We start from the raw sequence: 23884 nt of genomic DNA, 5'->3' as shown, positions 1-23884 counted from the left end.
CACGTCAGAATCAGGCCGTCTTCACATCGAAGGCAAAATTAGCACAAATCTGAGTTTTCTGCACGTCTGACAGTCTGAGCAGCACAAATCGAGCTTTTCATATCTAACCCAGGCCTCTTACACTGAATGATCATGTCCGATTTCTACGACTTTTACATCACTGAGTGAGGTGGTGCAGATTTATAATCCTGCGCCAGAAGACATATATACACATATATGTATATACACAGAAATAAGTCATATATAGAGATATAGCGTGTGTCTATATATCATATAAGTTTATATAGACACGTGGATGTATATAATATATCATATAGTATATATAAAAGTAGGCAGCTCACTGACTGCTGCTGCCTCTTGGGGCTCACACATGAACGTGACCGCCATATTGGATGAGGACCCACTTTGCCCACACTGCATTGACTTGTACTGAGGACAGGTCTTAATTAAAATGATCAAACAGTATATTATTGAATTTTTACCCCATTTTCACCTGGTTTGGTTTGTGACAAACAGCAGGTAGTGCAAGACAGTAGCAATACTGGCTGTTTGTTCATCATGTCTCACTGTAACTCATTTCGTATTCCATAAACGTGCAGTGCTCTTCAGGGATGTAGACACCCGCAAAGATAAAATCAGACTTAAGTAAAAAAAAAAATGGATTTACTGAAGTGAGACAGACGTCACTAACAATAGACAAAACTCCACATCCACACAGACAGGCAGCTGCCACTTTTTCACAAAAGACCATAGTTAAAATATGCACTTTTCTTTTCCCTAATCCCCTTCTTTATCCTTTTGTCATAATTTTTCCAGGCCTGATTACACAGCACATGGTGTGAATGTAGCCAAAGTTTCTTCTCTTATGAACTCCACGTGTCATTGATGAGGACAAAGTATTTTATTGTGTTAAAACGATCCATTAAACTGAATGTAACCGAATTACAGGAGTGGGATGCCTGCAGCAGTAAGAGAAACATGCTACACTGGTTATTAATGAGCTTTCTGTGACAAACTGTTTTATCTTGACTCACACAAACATCATAAATCAATAGTTGGAAAAGCCGGTATTCCTCTGCGGTATCAGTGACTTGGAGTGAGGAGCACAATAGCAACAGATTTACTCAGGGTTTACTGTGTTTGTGAAGGGTAGGAGCTGCCTGGGCACACATCCATACAAACACTTCCACAACACTGACTGAGTCTTTGTAAGTAAGAAATCCTCTACTTTCCCTCTAAAAAAGCACTCAAAGAGACCAATCAGAGACTTTCCTTCCAACTCTTCTCAATGACTCATCATTCTAATTACTTCATTTAATGGCTCATGCCTTTGTCGTGTTTCTGTTTTGAAGCATAAGGACTTGGGCTTCCCAACACCCAGTATAATCACATCAAACTGGATTCCTCCTTATATGATACCATGGGAAAGTGGAGCGACGCTTAAAAACAAGTCGCCAGCCCGAAGAGTGTTTGATCTGCAATCCGACAGTTACCAGTTAGAACAATGATGGAGGGCGTGTGTTTGGCTGCAGCTGAGTGAGTGTGAATGTATGTGACTGTTTTGTGTGCATGAGACCTCAAAAACGTTTAAAAACAACAAGTTTCTAGTTTTCCACTGCTAAATAAACAGGTGCTTTGAGGATAATCCTTCAACTGTGGAAACTTTTATATATATATATATTTTTTTTGCCTGAGAGTTGGGTTGGTTAATCAGTGTTGCACCTAATTAAAAAAAAAAAAGGCATCACAGATTGCAATGCATGAACAAATACGCATGGATCAAACACCAAAAAGCACACTGATAAGTTATATTTGGTTAGCTTTCTGTCGAAGTCACTTTAGATAAAGTGCACTCACACCTGAGTTAATCTGCTTACAGTGTGGCTGATAACTGACACACAACAGTCACTGTGAGGGGCCACACACACACACACACACACATGCACACCCTCACCTCCAGAGAAGGTGAGCTGAATCTGCTCGTCGATGATCTCCAGCGCGATGAAGTCGTGTTTCTCGTTGAACCTGCCGTTGTAGAGCAGCAGGGCATTTCGTTCTCTGGTGGCAAACCTACAAACACACACACACATTGTTCTTTGCTTTACTTCTGATAAAGAGAAAACAATGAGTGTGAGATTGGTGTCACAGCAAAGGTTGAGGGAATTCCTGCTGTTTTTTTCTACCGCGAGCTCGTGTTTCCTGTCCCGTTTCTCGGCACCTATCGGACCTAATCTGAAGGGCTAGGGACCTCGCAGGTTGCTTTATGATGAAAGGGTACGGTAGCCCTTGAGGAAAAGCCACTTGGAAAGGAAAGACAGGATGTGTTAAGCCTTGTGGGCCACGGAGAGGATGCATGAGTGGATCCACGTGTGAGAAAGGGACAAAGGCCCCGGTCAGCGAGCCAGTACCTTCCACGCTGGATGGTGTGTGTGCATTTGAAGAGGCCTCGCAGCTCAGACTGGTGTGTTTTGGACTGTAAGGTGAGGGCAGAGGAGTCAGCCGGCAGATGCCAGGAGGGCAGGAGGGCAGGAAGTCAGGATGGCTGCAGCCAAACACTGATAAGGGAAACCCATCACAAAGCCCTTCCTGTTTTCACCACGCTGCGAACCTTTTTCTCACCGCCGCGCCGCCGATGAGCGCCAGCTATCAATCCGCTCGTTAGCGAAACATATAAAGCCATCTCCCTTTCATAATATTTGCGGGATGACTGCCATAAACTGGCTGAACCGGGGGGTTGTTTTTCCAGAGAGCATCAGAAGCACACCTCCTTAAACATTCAGATGTTGCCCTCTGTGCTCCCGTGTGCACACCGACGAGGACACAATGGGAAAGCGTGTGCGTGTCTGAGCACGCCCCGGCCGACACACTTCACCCCAGAGAACACAAGTGTGTTTAATTACAATTCACTGCGCACGGCTACATGTATCACAGCTGTAAACCTCTGCCGCTGCGCTGTGAGGGATCAGCATGTTTTAGCCTAAAGTAAGACGAAAGTGCAGGAAGTGCAGCAGCGTCAGTGTGAATGATACACTCTTGTCTGCGTCGTGTTCGACACACCCTATTATGACATTTATAAAGAAAGTAATGATTAAAGTGTACAGGTTCTGGCAGTGATGTTTGGCATTTCTGATGGTCAACACGATCCACATTAACGCGGACCAAAAGTAATCCGATTTAACTTCAATCTGATTGTAACACATAAACACTTCAATCTGATCAGATTGGAGGAGGAGGTGGTTTCTTTGGTGTTGACTGGATAGGAGACAATTTGATCCTTCAATCTAAAAATTGATTAGACCGATATGTTGGTAGCTTAACTAGTGAACGTGTAGATCTCCAATGATGCACCCAGTTTGCTCATGATCTGATAAGGACAGGACGAATCCCTCTGTGAACCTACTTGAGATACTCCAGAGTGGGCAATTCTCTTCCCTGAGAGTCTACACAAAGAGGCCTGAGGCCTTTAAATATGTTGTTTTTGGTGCTATATAAATAAAGTTGAGTTGAAATAAATTGAATTGAATAATCATCATCATCAAGCATCATGTTTCCTGCTTTTATAAGCCACCATTTCTAAATGGCATAACTAACACAAATACAAAATATGCAGCTTAAAAAGAAAAGCGATTTATGATTAATCTGATGTCATTCGGGCGAGTCAGTGATGACAAAACACTCAGGTGATGTACAGAAGAAGGATTGCTGGACAGATGGATGGCAGAGAAGACATGGTACTCACATGAAGGAGACGGTGAAGTGGAAGCGCTGCCTCAGGCCCCTGAAGGTGACAAAGGACTGTCCGGGGAAGCTGCGGGTGGTCATCTCGCAGTAGGGCTTCTCGAACTCCCCCGGCGGACACTGACACATGAAGCCGCCGGCGAGCCGGTTGACGCACTCGCCGCCATTCTTGCACACACCGGGCACGCACCGGCCCGATGACGCATTCAGCTCGCAGTGCTCTCCTGCGTAAGCGAAGGACGAAATTTGGTCAAATCTGTCAACATCTGCCACGTCTGTCTGAGATGCGGATGGTAAAAGACCGAGCGAGCTCATCATCTGACTTTATTCTCCCTGTGAAGCCCGCAGTTTACGGATGAATGAGAAGCACATTTCGGATCAGATATTTGGATTTCAGCTGCTTTGAAAAGGCATTTCTGATTATCAGTGGAGCACATTTATACGACTCGTGACTTCTCCTGCTCAGACTGCAGGATAAACAGAGCAGTACCTTTCTGTTTTCCATTAAAACCTGAGTTCATAAAAGCCTATCTTCGTCTAAACATCGGGAACACGGACAAAGCCTTGTTTATAGGGCTTTTCTGGGAAGCAGCGATCTCAGCCACAAGGTAATTTGGCCATATTTGGAGAGGAGAGCGAGGATGGAAGATAGAGAGGAGCAAGGAAAGCTGATGGAGAGAGAGAGAGAGAAAGAGAGAGTTAGTTAATGTTGAACTACAAATACGACTCATGTATGTATAAAAGTATGTATAAGTGTGGGTATACTTGGATACAGATTAGTTATTTGGGTGAATTTTTTTATTATAAAATACAAATATTATCATTTATACAGATTATCAACAAAGGGTTTATATATGGATATGTATGTGTATGTATATAGTGTCAGTGTGCGTATGTGTTTGCACACGGTTTTTTTTTTACTGGTCTGAAATGGATAAATAAAAAAAGAAAGAGAGAAAATTGAAAAAATGAAAATAATTCAAAGGAAAAAAATTCAAAAAATAAAATCCTGCGCAAACAAAGAAAGATCTTTAGAAATCCTCTATGAGATGATTACACTCCATTCCAGCAGGTCTTTCAGTCGGTGGTGTGTTTTCACGTGCAGCCACTTCGCCTCACACACGCTTTCATCTGCTTAAACTAAATTCTGTCCTACATTTTCCCAGAATAAACCTGATCTGAACTAAACTGCTATTTATGATGAAAAAAAAAAAAGGGGTAATTGCACCCTCAGCAGCTCTGTGGAACTGCTTTAGAGTTGATGATGAGGTTAACACAAACCTTTGCATGCAAACATCTTCAGAATTAGACTTAAGAATCATTTCTTGTTGATACCTTTGAACGACAGGTATTCATCATCCAAATAACCCTGAGAATACACAACTATATCAGATTTATTCAATTGGGTTTTCTAAATGAGTTCCCGACATGGGAAATTCCTCCTGAATAACCACGTGCATCCATTTGTGAAGGAAAGATCCCGTCTCTTCTCATTTAAATTCCTGCCCTGACACACCGGCAGACCCTTTTCAGGACGGAAAATATTATTTGAGATCGGTGCCTCTGTGTCCCACTCAGTGTTCTGTGTCAACCCGCTGTCCAGACGTGATCTCTCCATCCAGACCCCCAACACTACCGCTTGGAACCAACTAATGGCCCCTCTCTCCACGGCGTAATCCTTTTTTTCCGAGGGGGAATTATAAGGATCTGTTTACCTGAAATTTTGGAAACCCAAGGAGGACAGATCGGGTCCCGGCTGTCATCAGCCCCGTAATGGCCCCTGATGGGCCCTGACTATCTGGAGTTGAACTGTGACCTTCAAAGCGGTGATACTGAGATGTAGGTAAGGGAAATATGATGGGGGGAGGGGGCAGGTATAATCAGGTAATTACATCAGATAAAGTGGAGGAAGAAAAAGAGGGAAGAGGAGGCAGAGTGTTGGAGGACGGGGAGGGAGAGAAGGCTGTCTGGGGCTCTCCTGCTGTTGTCGGGGAAAGACGGGGGAGACAGTCATTCAGGTATCAGATGTACGAGGGGGGGAAGTATGAGAGGAAGATCACTGACATCGGGAAATATTCTGCAGAGTGATTTCAATGGGAATGATGAAAGCTTCCAAGACTTCCTGAGGCTCATCTACCATATAAATGCACTACAAAATTACTATCAGACAAAGTTTAGAAGGATATTCTTTTTCTGTTCTTTTCCTAAAAACGTTCCGGTAAAGGTAATCTGTCAGAATTGCTTTTTTATGTACTAATTTACACTTTTGATAAAAATTCCTTCAAATATCCAGGAGATTTTTACAGATTTCCTGATTCCTTTGTTTCATTTAGTTCTCTCGGCATGATGATGCTTCCGCCATGTTTTGCAGTGGAACTAATCTTTATGAGCTTCATAGTCTCATATCTGCATGCAATTAGAATTTCTTGGTAATATCTACATTTTATTGGTCCACAGAACACAATTCCCGACCCCACAGCATGACGGTAACTTCACTGTGTTTTATAGAAGGACTTTGTCGACAGCTCGTGCACTGACAAAGTTCTTGGTGTGTTAGTAAAACATCTTATTCATTCTAAAATGTCATATTTGTTTTCATACATTGTTTCGAAAATGCAGCAAAGCAGCCCCAAAGCATGATGGTACCGCCACCGTGTTTCACTGTACTTTTGTTTTTTCAAAGCTTGTATATGCCACACTTTCATCAATGTAATGTGATGTGATTTTGAATTAGGCTTTGGGTTGCAAAACAAGAGAATTCAATGACATATTATTATCATTCATTTACATTTATGCTATATTTTGCTTTTAATGCCTTTCAGTGTAAAAAAAATTCGGATGTGAAATGTTATAACCGTCACATGTAGTACACAGTGTACTATTTATGTTTATTCTGTATTCCACTGTAATATAATCACTTAGAATTTCAAGCTGCTGCTCTCTAATGCCAATTTGTTTGGTTTGTGGGGTTCTAATGATATTTGAGACGAGTCTGGTTTGACCAGATCTGTCAGGATTCCGAGAAGCTTTTGAAGCAATAAATCTTATGTGTCTGTGCGTGTGCGCACGTACTTGCAGTATTACAAAGCATGGTTTTCCTTCATGCACTGGGGTCGACCTCATGCGACAACAAAAGGTGGTGAGAGCTTTTATAACTTGTCAGTGCGGTTTGGCAGATTCTTTTTTTTTTTTTTTTTTTAACCAAAAGTCTTTAACCCATTGTAGTAGTGAATATAAGCCTTTTTATGCAGTGGAACACAGAGATGTGCATCTTCAGCTTTACACAATGGAGTTCAGGTGAAAGAGCAACGTGATTTCCGAGAGATGAAGTGGCATCAAAGCTTCACTCACCCGTGAAATCCTCCATGCACTCGCAGGTGTAACCGCCCTCTCGGCTGCGGCACCTCCCGTTGTTCTGGCAGGGTCCCGAGAAGCAGAGGTCAATCTCGGTCTCGCAGTAGTCGCCGGTGAAACCGAGGGGACAGCGGCAGCGCAGGCCGTTGATGGGGTGGATGGGCCGAAACAGAACCGTGTCCGAAGTGATGAAGGGCGGTGAGCTGTCGAACTTCAGCACCGACACACACTTCATGTAGTTCTCACAGGGCTCCCGCAGGCAGATGTTATCATCGAACGGCAACACCTGGAGAAAGGGACATTTCAGTTACATACATTGTCAATCAATCATCATCCTCATCATTTTCGTCATCATTTAAGAAAAAAAAAAAATAGGATGGGGTTACATGTGGTGCAGTGGCAACTTACTATTGTTTAAAATATATTGTTTGCAAGCTGCAGCACTTCATTTACATTTCATAATACATGTATTTAATTTTTTTTTGTGGTTTGCTGGTGAAGTATGAATTAAATCGACTATTAGCGAAGGACATCCTTTTTAACTCTCCATCAAAATGCACCTTGGTTACATCTCTTCAGTTGTTTTAATACCATAAAAAAAATAAACTGAGTTGTAGAGCAGACAAAAAAGTCACTTTAATAATAGTGAAGTGAAAACACAGTACATTTAACATGAAGCATGATGATGATTTACTTCTTTCAGTCATGTGAATGTATCGCTTTAAATTGCCTTTGTAGCCTCAAACATAACGTTATAAAGTCCAGTGAGGATGACATAACGTGTGCGTTACCTCTTGAGAGGAGATGAGCCTGAGCAGCGTCCTGTTGAGGTAGATCTGCTCCTGGAGCTCCTCGGAGGGGAAGAACGCTCCCTTCCCCGCGCTGCCTCCGGGCTGCAGCGCCGAGAAGGTCACATTCAGGATGGAACCCTGCACGTCGGTGTCGTTCTGGATGTTGAACACGAACACCTCCTCCCGCCGGGTGGAGAGCACGGCCGCCACGCCCTCGAGGAAGAGGCCGAGCAGCGGCGAGAGGAAGCGCTCCTGCGACATGTTCTCCAGACGCACCGTGATGCTGTTGGTCAGCATGTCGTCGGTGATGATAGTGACACGCAGCGTGCAGCGCGCCATAGCTTGATGGAGTCCATCTGGAAGAAACAGACAGCAGATCGGTGAGTTTCTTTTAAAACTTAAGAAATGTACTAATCTGATGGCGATCACACATTGAAATAAAGAAAGGAACTTCACCTACAATACTATATAAGCCATTTTTACATGCGCCAAAGACAACAACACCAATTACAAGCGCCTGAATACCAAAATCTATTCATAAAATCATGTCGACCTACTTGCTGCATTTCAGACACTAGACCACAAACAAACTACAACAAATAAAACTCCAGAGGAGCACCATCAGAGATCAATATCACAGAATACACACGTTAAGTCAATGATAGCTACTGCTAAAATATACTTGAAAGTCCAAAAAGTTAATAGCCTTGCAAATTTTTTTTATAAAAGAATCGCCTGCTGTTCTCTCTGCAACGTGATCTTCAGTGACGAACACACAACCTTAATAAACAAACTGAAATCCAATGAGTGTGTTGAAATACCTACTTTTGGCTTGTTAGTGGATGGATGAAGGCAAATTCAAAGACGAAAAACCACACACACACACACACACACACACACACACACACACACACACACACACACACACACACACACACACACACACACACACACACACACACACACACACACACACACACACACACACACACACACACACACACACACACACACGTTCACACCGATGATCAATTCGGCATAAACATATATTTTTGGAAGGCGTACAGGGAGACCATGTAACATCCATATAGAAGGAGCCCTGAAGCCCGGATTCAACCTGGTGATGATATTGAAACAGTTAAGGCTTAAACACCACACACCGTAGCATAACTCATATGGATTCATGCTGTGAATTTCTGTTATGAACAACCTCAAACTACATTATTTTGGCACTCTTCCCATCGGGCAGCCCTGACAGCTGGACTTGTTTACTGTGCAACACTTTTGCTGCTCGATTGGATTAAGTCGTCGCCGGCCGGTGTCAATTCGTACAGATTCAAGGCTGGGCCGGGAGTAATTAGATCAGTCTAGGATTTCGGACCCCCTAGGGGCGTTCGGATCTGGTCTCACACCTACTTCTGGCACAACTGTAAGCTGCGGGAGGGAAACCGAGGGTCTGTAGGCCGGGCGGGTGAAATACAGCGTACAACAGGTGGTGAGGCCGGATGAAATTCACAGGGGGTGGATAATACTGTTGAAGGGACGCGGGGAGATGGGTCGGATTGCACAGCTTTGCAGCGACATACCGAGTCACGTGTGTTACCCGAAGACTTCGCCGTGAGGCTCGGCCACAGGTGCCCCGTCGCTCTCAAGACACGGATGAGCTCATGTCTTCAGGCTGAACTCTCGGGTCGGTGAGCGCAGGGTGTGGACAGGCCGCTTCATCGAGCGGCTAACCAGGCAACAAACGCACGAGAACAAAACAGCCTCACAATGGGAACCAAGCAACTGCCGCTCCCGGGCTGCGAGGGTTCTGAATCACGCTGCATGGGTGGCACGCACCGCGAGAAAGGACACGTACGGGTCCAGACGCACATCAACAAGTCGCTCTGCGGGACGGTGACATTAAGCAGCAGCTGTGGCGCATCGCGCCGCCGTAATGCGGTGGAATGGAGATGCTCGTCGGACGTCGGCGCTAACAGACAGAGAATCTGTTGACTACCGTGTTTATTTCTCTAAAGCTCTCCCTCTCCGGCAGCTGTCTCACTTGTGTGATGAGGAATAGTCCACTGGTTGTCAGAGACCCATCAACTAGTGCACAGCCACACAATTTCACAAAGAAATCCCATTTTTTACACATTTAAGTTAAATAGTTGGATGAGTCACACATATACACGGATAAAACAGAACACTAGTATAATTCTTGTAATGAGGCAAGCGTGTTAATCATTACACATTAAAAACTAATGATATTCTTCTTTACTTTGTTATTTTCTGTACATTCATATTTCCACTGCATGTTTCTTTCCACCACATTGAAAATCTCTTTCCAAATGTTGGACATGTTTTCGTAATGGAAAACCAAAGTACTGATGGAAACCAGTTAAAAGTACCTTCATCCCGACAGAGACTGAGCTGCTTCTACAGTTTGAACCCAACACGTTCCATTTTTCTTGACATATTAGAAGCCGGATGCCCCACATACCAACCCTCAAAGACTGCTGTGCCATTTCTGTCCTACATGAAGTCATGCAAATACTGAAGCGACATTAGAACATGTGTGTCACACAAACCTGCATAAAGGTTGAGTTGGCTGATGATGCATTCAATCGAAGACCCTCAGTGAATGCAAAATCTATGTAGTCAATTCACTACAGTACCGTGTCATATTACAGTTTTTTACTGCAACTCAGCAACATGAATAAATAACCTTCAAGACAATAGGAGGAATTATTCAATTATGTGTATTTGTAATTTTGGAACTCTGTTATAAGATAGTTGTTTGTTTTCGTTCCTTTTTTTTTTTCCAGGGAGATCCCAACTCACCACTATTTATAGAGACAGCTGCTAGCAGGGGTTCACACGCACACACACACACACGCACACACGCACGCACACACACACACACGCGCACACAAACACGAAGAGGATGGGCTGGAATCAGAGGAAGGGAGTGCCACAGGCAGGGGGAAAAAGAAAAAGAAAACTGTTTTATCATATATCTTAAACACACACACACACACACACGATTGAAGTAATATTGGTGAATTGTTCATTATAGAGAAGCAATCTTTTAGAATTTAAACGAATGGGCATGTTTGTAAGACCGAACAGTGACCACATCAGCACTGGCATACTGCACATTTCAATTCCTTAACACCGATAAATAGGTTTTTAAAGACCAGTATTTTTTTTTTACTTTGATATCTGCCGTTGTTTTAAACATTAACAAACCAAAAGATTTCATATCAGCGGACCACACATTCAGAGGCCTGCAGTGCAGGTGGTGTGGGCCGCAGGGGTGATAAAAGCTGTTAATGAGCTGTGAAGCAAGACGCATCCGTGGCACACTTGTGTTTGTGTATCGGGACAAATGACCACACACTGTTGGACACACACACACACGTTCGGACACACATAAGGATAATAAAAGTGTCGGTCAACTGTCAGGGCGCTCCAGAAACAGCGTTGTTCTCACTCTCTTTCCTGGTCTCTCTCTCTCTCTCTCTCTCTCTCTCTCTCTCTCTCTCTCTCGCTCTCGTCCCAGACCGTTGACACACATTGCGGCCAGCTGTCACTCTGACTGACACGCACACACAGCTTCTAACGACACGCAAACCTGTTTGCAGACACACAAACACAATAAAAGAAGAAACACAAAGCCTGCGCTCTGCGTGTCGGCCAAAGATCTGGACGCAACGGCTGTACGCTGGTGAGCGGCATTATGGAGCCATTGACAATGTCTGAAACACACAACCGCATGGCTCATGGAAACATGTGACACAGAGACAGTTTTAACTCCGGTGGCTGACCTGCCTGAACAATCAACAACAGCATTGAGTCACTTAGTGAGAAAGACGGTCAGTGAAGCAGGAAGAAAAACAAACATTTGACGCTTCGGCAGGTTTCCCAGTGTTTGCAAGCCGACACACACAATTCCTTTGAGCCAAAAACCTACCTGAACAGTAAAGTCCGGGTTTTGTGTTTATCTCCCGACAGGATCACGCTGCTTTGATTTCCTTTACTCATTGACTTATTAAGATACACCATCAAACTGGAGTCTAGAGGATCCTGTTCGTGAGATCATAGGAGCCAAACAATGTAAAACCCCGGTCACATCTTTTAAGATTCCTCAACATAAGTATTGTGAAAAGTAACTTAACAGTTTGAATGAGCAACGCTGAGCAACAGCTAAGACGTTGCAGCTCTGCAGGGATCTCTTTACATACAGAGCAACAAAATTAAACAACCATCAACCAACATATGAACTAAAGGCAGCATTTTTACAGTAGAACTTGGCTTCCAGAATTTGAGAGTCATTTAACAATACAGTCGCATCTTTCACAGACAAAACTACAAGACTTTAACAGCATAGACCTATTTTGTGATATATTTTTTTTAAATTGTGATAAAAATTTAAGGCAAAAAAGGATGTCATGGTTTTACATTTGTCCCAAAAATGTATCAGTTTTTCAATTTTACTGTTCATGTTGCATATGCGTGACACGCTAGTGTCCCGAGAGGCAACGTAATAAACAAACCTGAGCACAAAGCTATAATTCTCTGCTTTCTGGTAGTTTTGGTTTTCTGAATCACACAATACTGTATCAGAGGTATGATTGAGTTTTCGTCTCAAATCTAGTCAGGATAACAATATAAGGGTTGATCACTGAACTTGTATTGTTCAAGTTATAATTATATATTGTTTTTAAGTTTTACTGACCTAAGCTCATGTCATTCTGCTGACATACATCAGGACTGAAGAGAAACATTTATGAGCTTTAAACATGAAAGCAGGACATATCAGGCCATTGTGTTTTCTATTTTTTTTCTTTCAGCCCCCACAGTTTTCACAGCCCACTTAAAGTTTTACAACAGAGCAGCCATCAACATTTTCTCTCAGGTGAAATCAGCATGAAACTCCTTTTTTTTTTCTCCTGCACGTCTCTCCCTCCCCCCTCTCTCGGCCTCTCTTGGTTTCATATATTTAAACCGTTGCACTCTGCAACCCGAGTGGCTTTGAACCAATCGCAGCGATGAAATTCAACTGTGGCTCCTCCTACCCGGACACACCTGGACGCCGCCGGCCAATCAGGGGGCGCAAACAAACACTGAACCGTGCTCAAAACACTCTTTGAATACGGGCAACATTCCTCCATCTCCTTTTACAACCCCGCAAAACAGCCCAGAGAGAGGAAACACATCCCAGAACAACAACGTTCAGCTTCTCTCAGATCAGAAATCTCTCTCATCGCTCTAATAGTCTACTTGAGAGTCTGAGCTCCATTTAAACGTGTTGGTTTTCCTCAAAGGAAGCTCGGCCTCCAAACAGTGACCGGAGTTGTTCTGATCGGACTCCAACAGCATTGCCAAGTGTCATCTCCCTGTCTCTTTCTCAGAGGCGACCAGAGCCAACGTCATATCACATATCAGCAGCCTGCACACACACACCGACCGACATCCTGTACACAGGACACGGAGGGAAAACGTCCCGCAGACAAGAATCGCCGCAAAGTTCAACTCGATCTGAGCGTCATCAATCAAAAGACGGGAGGTCAAGTCCGCGGAGAGAAGAGATGGACGGAAAGAAGGGATTAAGGAGAGCGGGAAGTGGGGAAGTGAGCTGAAGAGAACAAATGATCAAGGCGGTGACTCTCGGGCTCGAACTTCACTAAGTTGGAGGGTTTAGTTGGAAATTTCTCAACTTTCTCCCTGTCACAACCCATAATGGAACTTCATTTGGCTGTATGCATTTATCCAAATGAAAAATACATTGATAATGTGTAACACTGTACTCATGGGAAAGTGCTGGCAAGTTCCAGATTGATTTATAGGCTTTTATTGTATTAATTAAAAAAACAAAAAACTGAGGGCAGCCTGTACTTGTACACTCTCTGCTTCATCCTCCAGCAGGTGCTGCCGCCATCAAATCCACTTACATGCTGCCGTGCATGTCAAATTGGTTTGTTTCTTCAATCAGATAATGAGACGTCAACCAGCATTTGTTCCACATCTTGTCTGAATGTGCCTATGTATCATACCGAACAGGTGGCGGCTATTCTTTCAGCAGCCGTGCCTCCATAATCACAATACCGGCCAATGAAAACACAGTTTTGATGAATAATCTCGCATAAGTGAGTCATTGAAGCAACACATTAGACCAACCGAGTAACATAAAAAAGAGTTTATTGTCTACATTGTGCAAACTTTGCCTGACTTTACCATAAAGCATGTGATAAAACACTCAAAAAAGTGCACATTTTTCCAAATGTAATGAAAACACACTTAAAATGTTGTCACATCACAACACTCCACTGCTTCTGGGTCAAAGCAGCACAATTTGCAGTCATCAAGATGAAACAAAAAGGAGAGCAATGTCTCTGTTTATACAACATGAAGCCAAAGAAGGAAAAAGAGGGAAACCAGGGAAGAAGCTGCTTTGGTTGAGAGCAGTATCAACATTCACATCTTCCTCTCGGCATTAGGCCGCCCGAAACAACGACACAATGGCCTGATGATGATCATTTGGAAAATAGGATGTCACATTTCTTTGACCTTGAATGCTAAAGGTCAAAGAAATATTATCTATTTTAGTTGCCAACCATCTACAGCTAATTTTCCTAAAAACAAAACAAAAACAAGAACCATTTTAGAAAAATAAACCATGCAGACTCAAAAAAAAGGCTGGAATCAAAGCCAACAATTGTAGTTCTAAAGTCAAAGGTTTGTCACAATGTGCCACTGGAGCGTCAACTTCCACACTGAAGGAAAACAGAGAGATGCAAAGCTTCCTCTTGTGAAGTGTTTTAATTTTTCATCCTTAAACTGTGAAAATGTGGTGATTTCAAATCCAAACATGGTGCGGTGGATGATTAACCACAGGAATGCCAGGGGCAGCAGGTTAACAGATACAGACGCAGGAAAAGAAATGATTAATGGGGGCGCTATGAAAAGACCTGGCTCCTACTACATTATACCTCGTGACAGCTGAACAGAAATACAGGTATCACATCAAAAGTGCTGGCAAAATTATTTCTAGAGGAATCCCTCGGCCAAAACGTTGGATGCATCGCTATCAAGGCGTTTTTTTACACAACCACTGACAGAGAGGCGGTTGTGCTCTTCAACTCTGAGTATAACCTCTTTCAGCCTACACTCAGCACCGCTGAGCTCCTATCTGTGGCCACTCGCTGAGCTTGTGTGTGTGTGTGTGTGTGTGTGTGTGTGTGTGTGTGTGTGTGTGTGTGTGTGTGTGTGTGTGTGTGTGTGTGTGTGTGTGTGTGTGTGTGCGCTCGCTGATATCTGGAAGCACTCAGCGAAAGCCTCCTCTCATCTCCTGGCCGAAGTTGCTGAGCATATTTTAACGCAGGTATGCCCATTTCCCTGTCTGATCAAAGTGTTGAGGATAGAGGGGCTCAGCGTTGAACACTCAAGAAGACGCGCGGAGATAAATCTGATGGACGCGCGGAGCAGCGAGCAGTGGGAGAGGGGAGGGAGGACGTACGGGGAAGGGAGGACCGCGATGATGTACTGCGTCTTGTTTTATCGGCAGTATGAGAAACACGTGGGGGAATGAATGCAGCAATAAAGAACCAGTCAGTGTGTGTGTGTGTGTGTGTGTGTGTGTGTGTGTGTGTGTGTGTGTGTGTGTGCGTCTAGTAGATCTAATGCAAGAGGCTGATTAATTGTTCTAGCAAGGTTACAAATTGCGCCTGCTTGTTTAGTCGTATATCTTAAAACCTACACACACACACACACACACACACACACACACACACACACACACACACACACACACACACACAGCTGTTGCAGTCCAATTTCCCCACAACACCTGCAGCTCTCAGGGGGGCCCTCGGCCCTCTAACTCTCCTCCTTCACCCTCCTCTTCTTCTCCTCATGCTGAAGTGACCACACCAGGAGGATTAGCTCGCTCCTTCTTCTTTTTCTCTCTTCTCTCTCTCTCTCTTTTCCCCATTTTCTCTTTCGGGCTCTTATTGAAGAAAAAGTGGCAGCCAGCACACAAAAGATTCCTTTCACCACCGGGCCAAGAGGTGGAGGAGGGGAGGTGAATGGGTGAGGTCTGGGAGTTGGGTGGGTTGGGTGACGGGGCTGTCGGACGGATAACATCCCCACCACAGCCGGAGAACAGGTGGGATTACATGCTGACTGAACCGAGATCTGTGACTGAACCAATCGAGCCAACAGGTGGGACGACGGATCGCTGACTGTCCTGAAGTCGGCTGTAAATTACGACTGTGCAACTGAAGAAAGAATACATCTTACCTGTTAGTCACTACACATTTGTTTATGGTTCCATGAATCAGTTCTCCTTATGCAACTGGGAATGCAAATGGTTGCATTCAAGCACAGGGCTCCAAATGTAAAAAGATTACGGTTCCAGAAGGGACACAGCAGCTGAATAAGCTTGAACATGTAAAGTAACTGAGGTAACCACTGCAGGTAACTTTAGACTCCGAGACAAAATGCCAGTGTATGGCTGTTTTCAGTCACTACAACCTCTACAGCAGTTTCTGTGTGTAGTGGAAACAGTGTTAACTGTGTACGGAGAAGTCTTCTTCTCCCTGCTTTGTAATTTCTGAACTGAAACTAATTTAAGAATGAAGAAAATAAAGAAATAAGAAAAAAGAAACAAGAAAAAAAATAAAGATAAATACACGATAAGAGATAAGCCATCTAAGAAAATAAAGTCAAAATCAACATAAAATAGAAAGAAGAATCAGAAGGATAGGGATCGTGACTTTATTACCAATGCACATTATAACCCATCTAGAGTCCATTAGGAACTAATCAAGCCTACATGTCAATCGCAAGCCAACCTCAGTATTCACTCGTATTTTCTTGTGATCTATTACTGCATTCTGATCACCCAAAAATGCATTTTTAAAAGTAGATAAGCAAAGTTCAAGGGTCTGCGAGAGATCCATTCAGTTTTAGAGGACTGGGTCAGTTATCGTTTCTACTAAAATGAACAGCAAGCTTACTTATTTATGATCATTTGTGATCATCTGCACACATCTGTGAGTCTATAGTCAGAAGCTCCTCCTTCCTTGCGATGCCCGGGACCTTTGACTTGGCACACGAGGGAGTTCAGGAGCCCGCGCTGCCGTATCAACTTCTCCTCCACCCTCATCTTCAAGCAGAATGGACTTTCACAAGCCCTCCACAAGTGCCCTCAGTGGCTCTACTTAAGCGGAGCGCTCAGGGGCATCGAGTGCCAGGGCCAAGAACCAACCCGGTTAGAATATCTATGTCCCATTTAGGATCCCTGGGAGAGAGCTGGGGGGGGGGGGGGGGGGGGGAGAGAATGGAAGCACTGTTCAACGCCGAGACAATGCTGAGCGGGCGAGGACGAGGCGGCCAGACAATGCAAAATGAGCCCAAATGAAGACTATTTGTTTTATCGCCTGTGGCGTTGGCTTGTGTTAGCCCATCGCCCGCAAGGCCACCGCCAAAAAAACTGGTTAATTAATCACTGATGAGACTTTGATCGGTGAAGGAAAAGTGCGGACGTGAGATTTAAAGCGCAGACGGAGAATAAAAAATAGAGTTCAGCGTGGTTGTGAAAGTGTTTCCCATGATACAATCAGCAGCTGCTCGCACACATCACGTTCTGGTGTTTTGGACAAAGAGGAAGAGTGAATGAATAAAGTCCCTGTGAACAGAATTCCTGCAGGAATTTCTTTGCTTGGATACCAAATTTCATTTTGAAACTAACCACCAGCATTATCGTGCCGCACAACATCGCTCTCGATGAAGAATGGCCCTTTCAAGCGCCATTAGCTCAGCGAGTGTGCGAGAAATCAAATGCTCTGTCGAGTCTCTCAACCAGCGCCGCTTTCATAATTGATTTTAAAACACGCTTGAATCCACTTCGCTGTTCCACTCGAAGTGGCCTGGGGATCTTTGTCTTTTTAGCTCCGCCAGCCCTCTCTCTCTCTCTCTCTCTCTCTCTCTCTCTCTCTCTCTCTCTCTCTCTGCTACCTCATGCTAATCAAGTTAAAGCCCGCCACTTCCCCTTATTAAAAGTTTAAAGGTCACAGCTTCCAGGTGTCGTCTGGCTCTGTTTTCACAAGATGATAAAAAAAAAAGAGAGGGAGAAAAATCCCCTCAGGCCACATTGTGAGTTTCACCCCACACAGTTTGAAAGTAAATTAATGAGGCAGAGCAACGATCCTGGGAGGTTCTTCTCGGTCTTGGTCTGACAACCGGGAGATAATTTAATTGGAGAAGTTTAAAACCAAATGTAATTTAGCCGTCATTTATAAATAATTGTTTTGTGTGTCTCAGTGATTATGTGGTGAAAGTGTTATTATGATCTCCTCAGAAGACGTACAGCAGGCAATATGACTTGTTTGGAGTGCGATCTTTAAGTCCAAACATGCCATGTGAGGAAAAGACTAGTACAGAGTTTTTTACATTATAGTAAAAAAAAAAACCCGCAATGAGCATCTGAGGGGGTAGAAATGCCTGGTTTCAACAAGATCTGCTTCACTTCTTTATCACTTCCTGTAAAGACTCTGCAGGGAATTTACAGCAGTGACAGCGAATCTGAAGTTATGATGAATGTGAATGAGGTACTGTGTTTGAAGGAACTGCAAAGAAAACACACTAAAGTAGTTTCAATCAGACACATTTGAAGACGACAGACTTTTTAGCCATTTTTTTACACTTTTGACAGTCTTGATGATATGACATTGATGACATTAAGAGAGGTTTAGCTGCTATTTCACATGCAAACGACCTGCGTATGTTCCTAGATTTAAATATTTTTTTGCAGAATAGCTGCTGTCTGCTGACGCGTCGACTCGGAGGAGCTCCTCTCGCTCGGTGTGTGGCTGCTGATTAGTATTAGCAGCATTAGATCATCTTTAAGCCCTCATTCAAAAGATCACAAAGAGGTGAAGAGTCAAATGGGCCTTTCTCTGTTCTGTAGGAGGGAATCACTCAACTATAACCAGGAATGTTACCACACACACACACATACATACACACACACATACGCTCTGCCCGCGCAATACCCTCACACACAAACATGTGCGCTCACTTGCCAAGCCAGACACACATGTACAACCCAAACCCTTCACCACACAACCAGTATTTACATGCACACAGTGCTCCTCCTCCTCCTCCTTTTTTTTTGTTTTCCAACTCTTCAGCATTGATCCCATGTGATAAGCTCACAGTGGACAAATAGTTGGATCAGTTGGGGGGGGGGGTGCGCGCTGATCAAAAGCCCCCTCACAGCTCGAACTGTGCGGCTCTCTTAAGAGCTACCCAGCCATGAATGGCCTAATAGGACGCCGGTTTCTGTTACAGTGACACTGGATCCTCTCTTTTTTTTTTTTCTCTCTGCGTCTGTCGTTCATCGCTGCCTTTCCTCGCTCATGTCATCCCCAAGTTTTTCTGCAGATTAAAGCGAAGGGGGAGGAAAATAATGTGTTTTTAAATTGTGAAATAAGTTTAATGAAGAAGTAAATGTTGTTAAGTGACACCCAAAGGCGAAATACAGATATTTCAATTCGGATTATATTTGTATATTTGTTTTGTTTTATTTTTCTGGACTTTACTGACTTTTTATTTCACTTTCCGTCCTTGTGTTTCTTTCTCTCTTCTTCCAGCTCTTTTCTTGAGTCTCTTTCTCTCAGAGGAGGTGTCGGGTTACAGTTATTGTTGGTGCTGGTTACTGATAAATAGGGTGCCTAGTTACCGGCAAACGCACCATTGGCTCTTTCCAACAAAGCGGAGGAAAAAAAAAAAAAAGAAAGAGGAGGGGGTAGAGGAGTGAAGGGGGGGTCGCCAAGGGAAACCATGAGACTCAGTTTAAATAGAGTGGGGGCAAATCTTAGCAACGTGTGTGTGTGTGTGTGTGTGTGTGTGTGTGTGTGTGTGTGTGTGTGTGTGTGTGTGTGTGTGTGTGTGTGTGTGTGTGTGTGTGTGTGTGTACGTCTCCAGCGTCAAGGACAAAGCCCGGTAGACACTGACCCTTCCGACACCCCTGAATACCCCACCGACACCTGCTGAATGCCCCCTCTGCACCCCCGTCCTGCCTCCACCCCTGCTGGTGTTAAAGTGGCTCTGTGCCAAACCCCGCCCACTTACAGACACAGACCCCCACAAACTCCACGCCCTTGAAGAGACAGACCCCACAAGCTCCGCCCACTTACAAGCTCCACAAAGTACCAGCTCGGATAGCAATGATCTCATGCCGCGGTCGGCTCCACGCCAACTCCATCAAACTAAAAAGAGTCAAAGAACAGAGGTTTCCCTCTGTATTTCTCAATTAATGATTAGAAATAATATGTGGAAGTAAAGATTTTTGTTAACATCAAGAGACAAGTCAATGCTTCATACCGCGGTATAGGTTTATAACACTGAGCTTTATCCAAAGTCATGTGTTAAGATGCTTTAATATTTTATTGTACTGCATTTTCTGTCAATGCATATCTGCTTTGTCACATGTTTGAAGTTTTTACTGGTTTTAAAAGAACGAGGTTGCTATCGTGCTTGGGTACAGCTACGAATACTCCATTTCTACATATTCACTCTTGCAATGGCTGACTTTTCAGTTTATTGTGATTTTCCAGACTCATACAAGGACTTCTGTCAAATAAATAAATAAATAAATAAATAAATAAGAAGTTTAGCATTGGATGGTGACGTTCCAATGGTAAAGCCACTTCCTTTAAACTATATTAGTAACAAAACACCCTGGTCAACTAACAATTATATAAATGGTTCACAAAATGAGTTTCAAGGTAAAATAAAACTATATTGTGTTTTTGTTCTTTAGCTTCAATTCTTCTGAGGAAAATCCAACATACCATCTACTTTTTCAGATTTACAATGAAAAGAATACCTGTCATTCCTAATTTTACATCTGCTGTTAACATATTGGGGTTAGTGAATCAAACACCGAAAGGAAAAAAAACACACTTTTAAAACAGCAGATTGATATAATTGTTAGTTTTCATTCCTAATTAGCCACAGTGAAACTCCCTCAGATCTCCTGCTGAGCATTCGAGGCCTGCAGGCCTGTTTTCAGACGCGCTGTCAACCTCAGGAAGTCTTGAAAAACTCTATAAATTGTTAATGTAATAGCCGGAACTTTAAAGCTGTCAGACGAAGAGTTAAAGCTAACAATTATGAGAAGGTGAGACTAAAACGCTGAGCAGTCCACACAGACGTTTACGTTGAAATGTGAGGTTTTCGCAAAAAAAAAACAAAAAAAAAAAAAAACAAACCTAAATTGTAAACATTCTCATGTTTTCATGCTGAATGGAGCAACTAAACCAACATCAGAATAGCCATAGACCACCACAGACGAACGAGGATTCACGATAATTGGTCCTGCGAATGTTTGGCTAGCTGCCCCAACTGCCCCAACTGCCCCATCACATTAACACAATCGCTGTATCAGCTGTTCGGTCTGCGTCGGCCAGTTGGCCGCCCGGCCCCGACATTTTGCTGGATCAATGAGTCATTCATGAAATTATCGAGGCGAGGTGAAGCCGACACATCCGGCGATTCATTCATGCAGCAAGTCGGCGCGCGAGCGGAGAGGCAGACTGAGACGGTACCGATACGGCGGCAGATGACCACCCCCCTCCACCCCCCGCCCGTGCTGCTCAAATACAGCCGGCCCACCTGCAGCTGCTGGCTGCCAGCTGACTGCTTGATGTTTCTATCCTCCTCTGGCTCCGAGCCCTCACCGGCCTGCCACGGATCAGACGCATCGTTATCTCCCTCTCGGGTTACATCGAAAAGTGCGGACACATTGCTGAGGATGGTTCAGGAATAGCTTAGGACTGTACTTCGTGTCTGTTTATAGTCTTTATTCATACACAGTAGTTTTTTGTTTTTTTTCGCAATTTCACGTAAAAAATAAGAACAAAGTACAGCCAACACAACAATTACGGCAGCATAGAGCCATTCAGTGTTTTTCTATGGAGCTGCTTTTCGCCATGGCGGCGTTGGGTAAACGTGACTGTGTTTGGGGGGGTTGTAGAGAGGGAAGAAGTAGAAAACAGCAGAGTACGGTTGAGCGGAGAGGAATAATTCCTTCTCGCCAGGAGTTTCTTTGAAGTCACAAAAAGAGGGAATGCGAGGGTAAAATAAGGACTGCGTCCCCACACCCTGCCCCTTTTCCTCCTTTCTTTTTACCCTGTTGTTACTCACTTTATTCCTCACCGAGATTCCTTTAACTTCCATTCCCTCACTCCTCATCTTCAGCCTCTCCCTCCTCCTCTCCTCCTCCTCCTCTCCTCCGCAGGGTCACCTAAATGTCACTGTATTGTGTCGGCTGACACGGGTGACGAGGCCGGTGTGCGATAATGACTCGGCTTCAGGGAAGAAAAGGAGGAGGCAGAGAAACGGATCGCTTTCTGTCCATGCGCCACTGAGGGATTCACACAAACTTTGCGTTACCACAACTTTGATATGAGGACCCCAAGAGCCACTTTTCAACAAATTAAATGTATCTAGAGCTGCAAAAATCTTTAAAAATGTGGATAACACAGCTCTTACATATCTAAAGTTTCACTATATATACACAAAGAACTCTCCCGTCTCTCCTCCATCCTGCTGTTCTCTGGCTCCGTCCCTCCTTTTGAAGCATTGGGATTTATTGGGTGGGGGTGTTAAATTATGGCTCAACCTGCAGGGACACGCCTTCCACATCACACGGAGACGAATCATAACCACCCCATGAATTATGTTCTCACTGCTCCGGCTCAATTTTAAATATCTTTAAACCTGAAGAAATAAAGTCGGTGAAGTTTTGGGGCTGTGCTGCAACATGTTTTGAAGATGGCCTCCACAGCAAAACAGGAGTGTGGTCACTAAATGACACATAATACCACACGCTCCGTTCTCTGTGTGCATTAAAAATCTACCGACAACAGAAGGATGGGGATAGCATAGCAGGCACCTCGGTTTCTTCACCGGAGCAATTACCTCAATTTTCGGTCTTTGCCAGCGTGCGTTTGAACATAATTCATCAAAAACACAGTGTAAAACGTGTGAAATGGCATGATCACACATGCACGCATCTCTCAGTCATTCCTGTGGCACATTCAGGAATGTCGGGGTTATTCAGCCGCCTGTGAAAATCATCCAAAATACGAGCGTACACGTGTAACTCTCTGTGATTTTTATTGATCCTGACTGTGTGCCAGTGAGCCTGATGTCATTTCCCGGGTTGAGGTTAATTGTATAGAGAGAACGACACTTGAGATGCATGTGACAAGTAGGCTGACATATCAAATTGTCTATCTGGATGGAACAGTCCCTGACTGTCAGTCTTGAAAAAGTGACTTCATTTACAGCTCAAAATAAAGATATGATCCAAATAATGAGTTTTGTTTCAAAGTTGCATGAAATCATCTGAAAAGGAAACATGACGATATACAAAGTCTTATGCAGATGATGTTAACGTGTTTGCACTTTGAGATTTGTCCTTTGCCGTCTGCAGTTTGTTGATTTTGTAAGTTTTGATCCGTTTTCACATCGGGTTAGTTTTGCTCAGTTTCAAAAAGGCTGAAGAACTTGATGAGAAGTTCTAGTAGATTTACTAGGGCGATGGTGTTTACACAGATCCAGAGGTATGTCAGTGTGCGACTCCTGCCCACAGCTGCTGTCATCGCTTCAGTAATAACAGGCCATTTCCACTTTATCAGCCCCGAAGCCTCCTCGACCCCACGGACTGACTGCAGAGAGCAAGTGTGGATAGAAATACCAGCGTGTGCACGTGTGTGCGGCTAATAACGATCACTGTGTAAACCGATGTGGGCCTGCAGCAAAACCACAACTAACCACAGAGCTCCACTCTCATCTCAGAAGACTGACAGCCCTTGACTGATGTCAGTGGGGCCTTAGTGTGTATGTGTGTGTGTGTGTGTGTGTGTGTGTGTGTGTGTGTGTGTGTGTGTGTGTGTGTGTGTGTGTGTGTGTGTGGGGTGCATGGATGTGTGTGAAAGGCG

The 23884-nt window shown here is 43.9% G+C and overlaps 1 protein-coding gene across 1 annotated transcript in view; it reads right to left on the bottom strand.

The window, feature by feature from the left end:
- The window catches only part of celsr1a (cadherin EGF LAG seven-pass G-type receptor 1a), a gene marked incomplete at its 5' end in the record, with an annotated part of 80648 nt that overhangs the window by 39422 nt on the left and 17342 nt on the right, over positions 1–23884 (bottom strand). Inside the window, 4 exons of the mRNA XM_080491622.1 lie at positions 1955–2070; positions 3740–3962; positions 7090–7378; positions 7884–8239. Of these exons, the coding sequence (XP_080347748.1) occupies positions 1955–2070; positions 3740–3962; positions 7090–7378; positions 7884–8239 (984 nt within the window). The remainder of the gene's footprint in view (positions 1–1954; positions 2071–3739; positions 3963–7089; positions 7379–7883; positions 8240–23884) is intronic.

Source organism: Lipophrys pholis, assembly GCF_963383615.2.
Source record: "Lipophrys pholis genome assembly, chromosome: 22".
Taxonomy (NCBI): domain Eukaryota; kingdom Metazoa; phylum Chordata; class Actinopteri; order Blenniiformes; family Blenniidae; genus Lipophrys; species Lipophrys pholis.
Note: the sequence above shows the minus strand (reverse complement) of the source record. Positions and strands in the feature narration are given on the sequence as shown.